This window comes from Mustela lutreola, chromosome 12 (assembly GCF_030435805.1).
Source record: "Mustela lutreola isolate mMusLut2 chromosome 12, mMusLut2.pri, whole genome shotgun sequence".
Lineage (NCBI taxonomy): Eukaryota > Metazoa > Chordata > Mammalia > Carnivora > Mustelidae > Mustela > Mustela lutreola.
This window is the reverse complement of record NC_081301.1, coordinates 6849247-6860939: the sequence shown is the minus strand read 5'-3', so window position 1 is coordinate 6860939 and position 11693 is coordinate 6849247. Positions and strand designations below refer to the sequence as shown.

At 46.8% G+C, this 11693-nt stretch overlaps 1 protein-coding gene across 2 annotated transcripts; it reads left to right on the top strand.

Moving 5' to 3' along the window:
• Positions 1–3741: 3741 nt before the first annotated feature.
• SET (SET nuclear proto-oncogene) lies at positions 3742–11186 on the top strand. Of its 2 annotated transcripts, none has more exons than XM_059141671.1 (8): positions 3742–4199; positions 5789–5846; positions 6541–6683; positions 7034–7137; positions 7243–7356; positions 8106–8276; positions 8365–8470; positions 9350–11186. In XM_059141671.1, exons 1-8 carry the CDS (start codon positions 4127–4129, stop codon positions 9355–9357), a joined length of 777 nt encoding a protein of 258 aa, XP_058997654.1. In that variant the 5' UTR covers positions 3742–4126; the 3' UTR covers positions 9358–11186. The 2 variants fall into 2 exon arrangements, with proteins under 2 accessions (XP_058997654.1, XP_058997653.1); XM_059141670.1 differs by having other exon boundaries at positions 3743–4199; positions 8365–8511.
• The last annotated feature ends 507 nt before the right edge of the window (positions 11187–11693 follow it).

Sequence of the window (11693 nt, the reverse complement as noted above, 5' to 3'; positions counted from 1 at the left end):
GTCCACTTCCTTCCTGCGGCTGCTGCCTGGCCACAGCTCTGGCCGGATTACTGCCACTCCTCTGGCTTCCAGCTTCCTCCTCCTCCCGCCCCCCACCCACCCACCCATCCAGCCTGAGCAAAGCCAATCACGTGACTCCCCGGTTAAAAACCCTTGCCTCCCCATCACCCTCAAGGAGCCGACTTAGAGACTTCCCTTGTCCATCTGGCCCCTGCCCACTTCTCCAGGTTCCTCCTCCTTCTGGCACGTTTCGCTGCTCTTCTCTCTCTCTCTCTCTCACTTTTCCTCTGCCTGGATCACTCTTGTCTCCTTACCTGTGCTCCTCTCCTTCTGCCCTTTCTGCTGATAAGTCACTTCTTGCAGGTGTTCTTTGAGCCACAGCTGCTGGGTGTTAGGAGCCCCCTTCTGCCCTTGTAGCGAAGAGCCCAGAGTCCCCCCAGCCTCCCCCTTATCTCATTACATTGTAATTGTCTGTTTCACGTCTGCCCCTGCCCCCACATTAACTGTTAACTTGGAGGTAAGGTCTGTGTTTTCCAGACACACTGCTTGGAGCCAGTCACAACGTGGTCTGTTTGTGAGATTAGGTCTCTCCTAATAGAGTGGGGATATGTGGGGCCTTCGAGGGTCCCGATACGTGGAAGACAGGAAAGCGTTGCCCTAGGAAAATGTGACAGCAGGCTGCCTAAGTGCAGAGGGGAGCAGCTTGGAGCCCATAAATATTCCTAATTTGCTGACATGGCTGAGATCCAGTCGTGCTTGTGGAAGGAGCACTGGATGAAGAGTCCACATCTTGGTGCTCCCGTGGGTCTGCTGGGTGACCTGGCAAGTTTGACTTGAATGGGTCCCAGTCCATCCCCTTCCAAATGAGATGTGAAAGACCTGCCCAGCTGATGCCCCCCTGTGATAAAGCTGGGCAGCCAGGGTTCTAAATCTGGCTTTGGCTGACTGTGTGATCTCACAGGGCAAGTGACATAATTTGTGCTTCCTTCTTCTGTAAGATGGGCTCCTGTAAGATGGGCTCAAGAGAATCCCTCTGTTAGGCTTGCTGTATGGCTTAAATAGATGTGAAACACTCAAGACATCAAATGGCTCAAAATCAGAGCTCTTGATGGCTCGTAAATTTCTTCCCACTTGTGAGCAGTAAAATATGGATGAGACCTCCTGGTCACCTTCTGTTTAACTCCTTGGGAGAATCGACAGGACTGGGATGGATTAGAAGATAGAACCATGGCTCCTCTAGGGTGGTTCATCTAAATCCAGATGACAGCTCATGTCCCTCCCTGGGCACCCATCAGGCAGGCACATCAGCTCTCAAAACAGAAGTTGTGAATAATGCCATTTGACAGATCAGGAAAAGGAGGCTCAGAGAGGTAGACGGGATAGGTTTTGAAGGCCATCCTTGCTAACATTTCCTGGTCATCTTGGGACACTGTGGTGTTGTAGAGAATTCCCACATCTTTCTTCCAATCTTTAAGTTGCGGGGCTCTCCTCCCTCAAAGAAAGCTTGGGGGGAGAGGAGAGAGGTCAAGGAGAGAAAGCAGAGCTCATGGTGTTGGATTCGGGGAGACCACGGTGACTAATTCAGCAGGGGTGAATTATCTCTTGGTGTGTCCATGCCACTCCCTTGTTTACTGAAAATCTTGCCCTTTTGCTTTCTCTTTCTCTTCCACTTCCTAGTGTGGGCTCCCTGCATTCATCTTGAGAAATGTTGTGGGAAAGGTCAGGAAGAGGAGCAGATTGCTTCTAAGGGCTGGGATGGTTGGAGAAGAGACTTGGAGCCCTGGCGGATGTGTGGGATATTCAGGTAGATCAGACGCTTAGGAAATGCTCTGGGTCACTGGTACTCACAACCTGTGAGTAGGCTTTGTCTGAAAACAGCAGCCCTCAGCACAGTGTTTTTCAGACCATTTCATCTCATTAATGGGTCACAAAATCAATTTAGTGGAGTGCAACCTGCATTTAAAGAAAATAAAATAGAGTAGAAAATTAAGAGGCACATCACACTTAGTAAGGGTAAGTATTATTTTGTGTCTAGGTGTCTACTGAGTCCTGATGTCAAATGTCATGTCAAAAAGTGGAAAAGCGATCTTTGAGCAGGGGCCTTATTATCTGCTGGTCTGCCACTCACATCAGAAAAAGTTGGATTTAGCTGCGAGATGAGGATATTAATACTTGCTTTGTATTTTATGTGGATTAAATGAGAAAACACCTATAGTTTATCACAGCCTGTGGCCCAGGGTGCATTCTTCAGCAGTGCACTAGAGCCTTGTGTTTTAACTCAGAATTGTTCAGTGACATCACAGTGGTGGCAGGAAATTGGCCAGGAGAGTACTGATACACCATGGAAATCAGCAAATGCTACAAATCAGGGGTTTTGGTGTGTGTATGTGTTTTTTCCCTCCTGGGAAACGGTTGTCAAACATTGACCAACTTATCACTGGTACTAATAATTCTTCCTTTAAGAAGCCTGTCCAACTGAGACAGGTGCGGGATTGAGGTGGGCTTGGTCCCAGGGAGCGAATTCAGGCTTTTTGTGGTCCACCTTTTGGGGCTATGGAAGAGGGAGTAGAACAGTGGTGCATTTGCATTATCTGAAAAATATTATATATTAGAGAGAGAGAAAGCAAGAGAGGGGAAAAGGTTAGAGGGAGAAGCAGATTGATGGGAGGAGCTGGGAGCCAGGTGCAGGACTCCATCCCAGGACTTCGAAATCATAACCTGAGCCAAAGGCAGACGCTTAACCGACTGAGCCACTCAGGCGCCCTGAAAAAGATTATTTAAACAGACATGTCTTGTCGGCTGAAGCAGGTCTTGTAGGTCCCTTCTCTGACGTGGTGAAATGAATTTAACACCATCTATGCCGTCGGACAGTTGTGCGCCTCAATGAGATCCACTCCTATTGCTGTCTCCTAGCCTTCGGTACTGTTTCTCCTAAGCGTTAGGCATGGAGTTGGGCAGAAAAGGCGCGGATAAATGTGGTATCTCCCTGCCTTCAGAGGACTTACAGTTTGGCATCAATCACACAACGTTCCCCCTTGTCAGCCTTTTTTTTTTTTTTTTAATTACATAATTTCACAACAGAAATAGGCACAGAGAGGGAAGGTGACCTGCCCAAGTGCACACAGCCGTCGGGGCAGAGCTTGGACGAGAAGTCAGGAAAAGGCCTTGTAAGTGGACTGGACACCTTCGGGGTTTGCAGGGAAGCTTGAGTGAATCCCAAGGGCAGCTTCCCCACCTGGAAAATAGGATGGAGATGCCGTCTTCCTTCACCCACCGAGAGTGATGCCCCAGCAGGGTCCCAGGGCGCCGAGCCCGGGGTGCGTGTATTTCTGGGCCCCGGTGTGAAGCTAGGCTACAACAAGGCCTGCACTTCTGGGGGGCTGTAACACCCCACTCCCCCGCGCCCCGCGCCACCCGGCGGAGAAGGGAAGCCGCTCCGCCACCACGTGATACGCCCGCCGGGGGGCCTGCGCGCAGCCCGGCGAGGCCCCGCCTCTCGGGCCGCCGCGCGCCCGTAGCGCGCAAAAGTCCCGGGTCGGGCTGGAGAAGGGGAAAGCGGGGGAGGGGAGCGCGGCGCGGGGGGCCGGCCCCGTACGTCGCGGCGTTCCTTCCTCCCGCCTCTCGGCCGGGCCCTGTGTCTCCTCGCCGCGGCTCCGCCCCCTCGTCCCGGAGCTCCAGCCAATGGCGGGGCGGCGCGAGCCTCTCCGGCCGGGGGCGGGGCGTGCGCGCGGGGCCTGGCGCGCCTGCGCCCTGCCGCCCGCCCCTCGCCGTGAGGAGGAGGTGGTGGAGGAGGCGGCTCGGGGAGAGCGAGCAGCGAGCTGGACCGCGGAGCGTGAGTGAGGGAGCCGAGCCGCCTGCCTGCCCGCCCGCCGCCGCCTCCCCTCCGTAAGCAGGAGCCCGGGCCGGGGCCCGGCACGCCGCCCCAGCCCCTCCCTCGCCGTCAGGCCGCGAGGGCAGCGCGCGCGAGCCAGGGGGAGGGAGAGCGAGCGAGGGAGCGAGCGCCGGGAGGAGGCGGCCGGACCGAGCGAGCGCCCGCGCGTGTGGCGTGAGGGGAAGCCGCTGCCCGCCCCCTTCGCCTTCCCTTCTCTCCCCCTCCCCGCTCCCCCCCCGACCGCGGAGCAGCACCATGTCGGCGCCGGCGGCCAAAGTCAGTAAAAAGGAGCTCAACTCCAACCACGACGGGGCCGACGAGACCTCAGGTGAGGAGCAGGCGAGGCGGGGGCCGGCCCGCGCCGCCATCTTCGCCGCCCGCCCGGCCCGGAGGCCGCCGGCGGGGCCCGGGGCGCGCGGGGGGCGCTGGGCGGACGGGCCGGCGCGCGCCTCGGCGCCCTTTTTTGTGCGCGCGGGGCCGGGGCCAGGGTGGCGCCGCGGCGGCGGACGGCGCTGCGAGGCGGGGGCGCTGCGGCCTGCTCGGCGCGGGCGGAGGAGACCCCCCCTTCCTCTCCCCCCTCCCTCGCTCTCCTCCCCCTCCCTCCCTCCCGAGAAGCCTCTCTTTATTGTGCTCCGCCATGATGCCTCGCTCCCATCAGCCGCCGCCGCCGCCACATGGTGCGGCCGGACGCGGCCCCGCGGCCGGGCCTCCGCACGGCTCCCGCTTCTCGTCCGGCCTGCGGGCGGCGCCCCCGCACCCGCACCCGGAGGCCGGCCCCGGCGCGGCCCTCCGCCTGGAGCTGGGGCGGGGTGGGGGCGCGGGGGAGCACGCGGCCGGCCGCGCACCGGGCCTGGGCCGCCCGGGAGGATGCTCTCGCCGGCCCCGGGCACACTTCCCACGTGGGGTGGCCACCCCGTCGCGGCAGAGCGCTGTGAAACCTGGCCCGGCGGCCAGCGTGTCGGAGGGGCTTTACAATGGCTCTCAGCAAACCTCCCAGCCTTGGCCGTAAAGGCTTTCTCGGCAGGGGGGCTGCAAAACCCGGGATGGTTACCGGAAATGAACCGCGCGATCGGGCCCCTTCACGCCCACTTAGCTTTGTAGGTTCTGCAGTCTTCGCCGGACAAAAGGGCACCTCTTCCATAGCACACCCCTTTTCCTCCCCTGCCTTCTGTGGCTCACAGTTCTCAGCCTTCATGCTGGCTCCCTCTGAGTGTGCTCCAGAATCGTGTGGGGCCGCATCTGAGATAAGCCCGCCTGAAACTGGGTTGGGGAGGGGAGAGAAAGGTCAGGGTGGAATCCCAAGGTTCCTATTCTAAGAAGGTAAAGTCCAGTGTTTACGATGGTCGGGTAGATTCAAGGGCCTTACCTGTCAGGCGTGTCTGATGTCTTAATTGTAATCGATGCGGAGCGGTATTTTCAACTTTGTGTAAGAAGTGATTCTACCAGTAAGATAGGTGGAGTCCCCATTTTCCTTATGGTCTTGGGTTAGTTTCCGTATTGGCGGTAACAGCTGGCATCATTTCTGTTAGCAGGTATATAATGTGATAAGAAACAGTAAGAATTTTTGAATAAGGCTTATTCCTTATGTTTCATAATAGAAACTTTGGTAACTGGTCTTGTTCTTGGAAGGGAAGTCTTGAAAAAGTGCTGCAGATATTTTGAGTAGCCTAGCAGATTGCATTTGTGAATAGTCTTTTAATTAAAAAGCAATTTGTCAGCTACAGGCATGAACACGTGGAGAGCATGCCGTGTAGTAGTAGGCAGTTTGTTTTTGCAAAACTGCTTTATTGATATGTCACATCACAGACTCTGTTGACCTCAGGAAAACTAATTTTATATTTTAAGTGGTATTGAGTCCTGTATACATACATACATATATATATATATATATATATTTTTTTTTTTTTTTTTTTTCAGAAAAAGAACAGCAAGAAGCAATTGAACATATTGATGAAGTACAAAATGAAATAGACAGGTAAAGTTTTTTGTAGTTTACTTTGCAGAAGTTTTCTGAGATGCCACTTACAGTCTGGTAATCATTGAAACTATGGTCAAATAAATCTGTATCCACTGCCTAAGTGGAAAAGGTTATAATTTGGTTGGAAATATTTTGAAAGTTCGGAGTTAGTTTCCTGTGAAATACTTTTATGTGGACCGAAAAGTTTTTGAAGAAAGTACATTGACCTCCTAAAGCCTGGGTTTGCTTTCAAAGGCTACAAGTTGTCTGAATTGCAGTGCCTGGACTTCTGATAGTTCAGTATTATGGCATCAGTGTTGCTCCCACTTGGGTTATAACTTTGTTACTTTACTGGCAACTTTTTTTTTTTTTTTTTTTTTTTTTGGTAAACAGTCTGCTTGAGATTGAAACAGTTGAAGTTAGACTGGAGATAGAGTTGGTGATGTAAATATACAATGTTACCAAAGTGCTCAGTTTGGGCACTTTGAGAACTGTTAATTATTGAGAATGTGTGTTGGTGAAGCCCCTCAAATTGCCATCTTTGTTTTGACTTGTGTCTCTAACTACAAAAATATAGGTGTAGGTGTTTCGGGTATTATACATAAGTACTTTGTATTCTTCTAAAGCTAATAAGTAAATATTTTGGAGTTTCAGCAGTTTTTGTGTTTGTCAGTAACCATCATCGTCAACATGGTTTTTTCATTTGCTTCAGACTTAATGAACAAGCCAGTGAGGAGATTTTGAAAGTAGAACAGAAATATAACAAACTCCGCCAACCATTTTTTCAGAAGAGGTCGGAATTGATCGCCAAAATCCCCAATTTTTGGGTAACAACATTTGTCAACCATCCACAAGGTATGTTGTATCAGAACATTTATTCTAGGGTATGGGATGTCTGCTTGTTAGAGTGGAGGGACTTGGCTGGAGAGCTTAGTTGAACATGTTGGTTTTACAAAGATTAAAACACTTGAGAGGGGAGGCTTCCTTTTAATGCTTTCTCTATTTTAGAAGAGACCATTGTGATTTGAGATTCTCTTTAATTACTTGGTAAAAGATAGTGACGGCTCTGACACTGATCTGTCTGGTTTGCATTTAATGGATTTATGAAATCAAAGGTGATCCTTTGGAAAATTTTTAAAGGCATCACTTGAATTGTTTGTTAATGTTTGTTTAATACTCATTTGACCTATAATTTGGTCACCTAGTGTCTGCACTGCTTGGGGAGGAGGATGAAGAGGCGCTGCATTATTTGACAAGAGTTGAAGTGACAGAATTTGAAGATATTAAATCAGGTTACAGAATAGATTTTGTAAGTATCAGTAACTCTTCTTATTGGCCAGTGTGGAAATGAATTGGAGCTTTGGTTTGAAGACCTGTTTGTATTGATTTCCAGTTCTCCCATCTTTTATTATAGTATTTTGATGAAAACCCTTACTTCGAAAATAAAGTTCTCTCCAAAGAATTTCATCTGAATGAGAGTGGTGATCCATCTTCAAAGTCCACTGAAATCAAATGGAAATCTGGAAAGGTATTTGAGGAATTGTTGGGTGAAGGTATCATTTCGTGTATTTTGGTTTAGTTAAACCACTTAACCAATACTGCTGCTTTGGTAATGTGTGTGATACAAGTCCTTAATATAAAAAAAGAAAGAAAGAAAGAAAAAATATCTAGTGTGTTAAAGCCAAATACCATGGCTTGGAGCTGTTGTTACAAATTCTAGTGCAAGTCTTTAAAGAAATGGGCTGCATTGTTTTGATTTTCATATTGATGGTTGAGCTTTTTCAAATAAATGGCTTGCTACTTCCCAAGCTGCATTTATGTCTGTGTCTAAGTGGTAAACCCATTTAAAATTTTTTTTAAAGATTTTGTTTATATCAGAGAGGGAGAAGCACACTCCTTGCTGAGCTGAGAGCCCTATTCGGGGTTCAGTTCCAGGATGCTGAGCCACCCAGACGTGCCTCCCCCTTCCCATGTTAAGTTATTCTACTGTGTTATGGTAGTGGTTGTCAAACTGGACATAATTTTGTTAAAAAGCCAAATTTATATGGTACCTTTTCAGGAAAAGCTTCTATAAACTTAACAAGTTTTTGCAGACCAGAATTCTAGGATTTATTTAACTGCTATTTGTTTCATAATTTGTTTTAGATAGCAAGTGTAGATAACATATAAGTATTACTTGCAAACCCCCCCCCCCCACTTTTGGGTTAAAATCTTAATTTATAGGGAATTTAGGTGTTGTGGAGAACCTGTCTCAAAAGTTCTTCTATCTTCATTTAGGATTTGACGAAACGTTCAAGTCAAACACAGAATAAAGCCAGCAGGAAGAGACAGCATGAGGAACCAGAGAGCTTCTTCACCTGGTTTACTGACCATTCTGATGCAGGTGCAGATGAGTTAGGAGAAGTCATCAAAGATGATATTTGGCCAAATCCATTACAGTACTACTTGGTGAGTTGAGAATGTGCCTTTTTTCAAAGTTGTATTTGTCTCCTTTGTTTGAAAATTAGTTGCTCAGGTAACTCTTGGTTTTTTTAAGGTTCCCGATATGGATGACGAAGAAGGGGAAGGAGAAGAGGATGATGATGATGATGAAGAAGAAGAAGGATTGGAAGATATTGATGAAGAAGGAGATGAGGATGAAGGTGAAGAAGATGAAGATGATGATGAGGGGGAGGAAGGAGAGGTAAAAGAAAGTTTGGTTAAGTCCAAAAAACGATCATCTCAGAATTTACCTTGTTACTTTGTGGGTTTAAATGTGTTATATCATAGAACTGGCCAACTGATCGTGGGAGGATTTGTAGGTGAGATCAGCTATTTTGTTGTCTGGGATGGAAGGAGATTTTATTTTATTTTATTTTATTTTATTTTTTTATTTTTTTTTTTTAAAGATTTTATTTATTTATTTGACAGAGAACACAAGTAGACAGAGGCAGTCAGATAGAGAGGAAGGGAAGCAGGCCCCCTGCTGAGCAGAGAGCCCGATGCGGGACTCGATCCCAGGAACCTGAGATCATGACCTGAGCCGAAGGCAGCGGCTTAACCCACTGAGCCACCCAGGCGCCCTGGAAGGAGATTTTAATAAGGTCCTTGTCTCCGTGATGTAACTATAACTAGTTCTGCCTTTGTGGTTAGTACTCCGTCCTGTCCTTCCCTGGCCAGTACTTAATGAAGTTGATACGGATAGTGCAGCTGGTCAGATTCTGAGAAATCTAAGTAACAGATTCACATGTTTTGGGCAAACTAAAAGTGCAATTGAGATAGATGGGTTTTTGTTTGTATTATTTGGTGTGAAAGAGGTGAGTGATTTTAGTGAGTGCTGAAAGGTTAACTGATTTATCTGAAACCACATCACTGTGTTTTTCAGTTGAGATTTGATAAAGACTGATTCGTAGGTTTGTAAAATTAACGAGTACCAGTAATGTGGCAGTAGGTTCTGTGGAAGTCCGTAAGTGAGTGTGTGAATGTTGAGAAATGACTTAGAATTAACCCTGAAGATTGACTGCCCACTTTTTTTCTTACAGGAGGATGAAGGGGAAGATGACTAATGGAACACTGATGGATTCCAACCTTCCTTTTTTAATTTTCTTCAGTCCCTGGGAGCAAGTTGCCGTCTTTTTTTTCCTTTTTCTTTTTCTTTTCTCCTCTTGTGCTCATTCGCTCTGTTTTTTGAAGTCTCCTTTTTCTCTCCCTTTATACCATGGTTCTCAGCTTATTTTGGGGGGAAATACCTTGAGCAGAATACAGTGGGAAAAGAATCTCTACCCCTTTTTGTTCCAAATTCATTTTTGTCCCTTCCTGTCTCAACAAAAACAAAAACTTTATGGAATCAACACCACCGTGCTCTGTGGGAAAAAAGAAAAACCTTCTGCTCCCTTAGCTCTGCTGGAAGCTGGAGGGTGCTAGGCCCCTGTGTAGTAGTGCATAGAATTCTAGCTTTTTTCCTCCTTTCTCTGTATATTGGGCTCAGAGATTACACTGTGTCTCTATGTGAATATGGACAGTTAGCATTTACCAACATGTACCTGTCTACTTTCTCTTGTTTAAAAAAAAGAAAAAAAAACTTAAAAAAAATGGGGTTATAGAAGGTCAGCAAAGGGTGGGTTTGAGATGTTTGGGTGGGTTAAGTGGGCATTTTGACAACATGGCTTCTCCTTTGGCATGTTTAATTGTGATGTTTAACGGACATCCTTGCAGTTTAAGATGACACTTTTAAAATAAAACTCTCTCCTAATGATGACTTGAGCCCTGCCACTCGATGGGAGAATCAGCAGAACTTGTAGGATCTTATTTGGAATTGACATTCTCTATTGTAATTTTGTTCCTGTTTATTTTTAAAATTTTCTTTTTGTTTCACTGGAAAGGAAAGATGATGCTCAGTTTTAAACGTTAAAAGTGTACAAGTTGCTTTGTTACAATAAAACTAAATGTGTACACAAAGGATTTGATGCTTTTCTCTCAGAACAGGTGTATTTAATATGATTTTCCAAGTTTGACTTGTATAACGTATTGTCAAACTTTGTCACCCTGACTCCGTATTTTTTGATACACACTTTGCAGGGTGACCTCAGGGCTGTGTGGACTGAGAAAGGGATCTGAATCAATGTATTAATGTCTCCAAAGCCAGGAGCCATCGTGGGTACAGTTTGCCGTCAGTTTCTGAAATCTTCCACATCATTCGGGATACCAGATTGCTCAGAACTCAATTCTGATTATGTTGTGCCCTTGATTTGTGTCTCAAATTGGCATTTTTAAAAATGGGCCTTTATTTACCTGGATATAATAATAGTGCCTGCCACCACCATCAGACAGACCTGGTGCTCTAATGCCAAGTTACACACAGGGCAGTTACTGGCGCGTCTTCGTTGGTACTATGAAGTGTGGCCGAGAAGACAGACTCTCAGAGTAAGAAGTCCGTATTGGTGGTAAGAAACTCAGGAGTACTTTTGTCTCAAAGTACTAGCTATTTAGCATATAGCTCTCAAGCGAGGCCTGTCTGTGTGAATCCGGGTAAGATGACAGGCCCTGCTCTGCTAAATGCCGTTAAATGCCATTGTGCATAGGATACCATTTTGGGAAGCTACCTAATGCATAAGCTTTTTAATGCTGTAAATTATAGTAGCTAAAATTAAATGCCACTTAACTTTTTCATAGATGAATTAATGGACAGCCTGGTCAAATTCAAAGCTTTTTGATGTATAAAACTTTATAAATGGAACTATTCCATCGATAGGCAAAGTGTAATGAAAACCTGTCTAGATGGATAGTATGTAATTTCTGCACAGGTCATGTTTAGTAATACATTACTGTATACCGGTCAGGAATCTTGCTCCAATAAAGGAACATAAAGATTTTTTTTGACTGGGGTCATTCTCCTTGTTTTGTAGAGACATGTTAACTTGCTCTTGGATTGAGATAATAAGGAAGTTCTTCTGTGTGACTTGCATTCATAGTGACTGGGGAAGGGGGGACCGCTCTTCAAATTGTCCAGTATAGCAGAGAGAGCATCTGTACGAAAGGATAGATACAAAGGTCATGGAAAAGAAACTTCTTTTGGAATGTAGTTAGTTCCTGAAGGGATTGAGTATTTTCCTATCAAAGTCTCAACGTTAAAGGATCTCTTGGCTAGCCAAAAAACAAGTAGTCACTTGAATTAATCATTAAGTAGGCCTGTAATATTTGTTTCTCAAACTTACAGCTTACTAAAACGGACACATGGTGAGTTCAGAGAGCTGTCAGGTTATAGGTCACAATATAATCTTAAAATATTCCTTTACTTTTGAGCAGGTGATTTAAGAAAATAGCCCTTAAAAGATAATTTACTCCCTTGGGGCACTTGGGTGGCTCAGTGGGTTAAAGCCTCTGCCT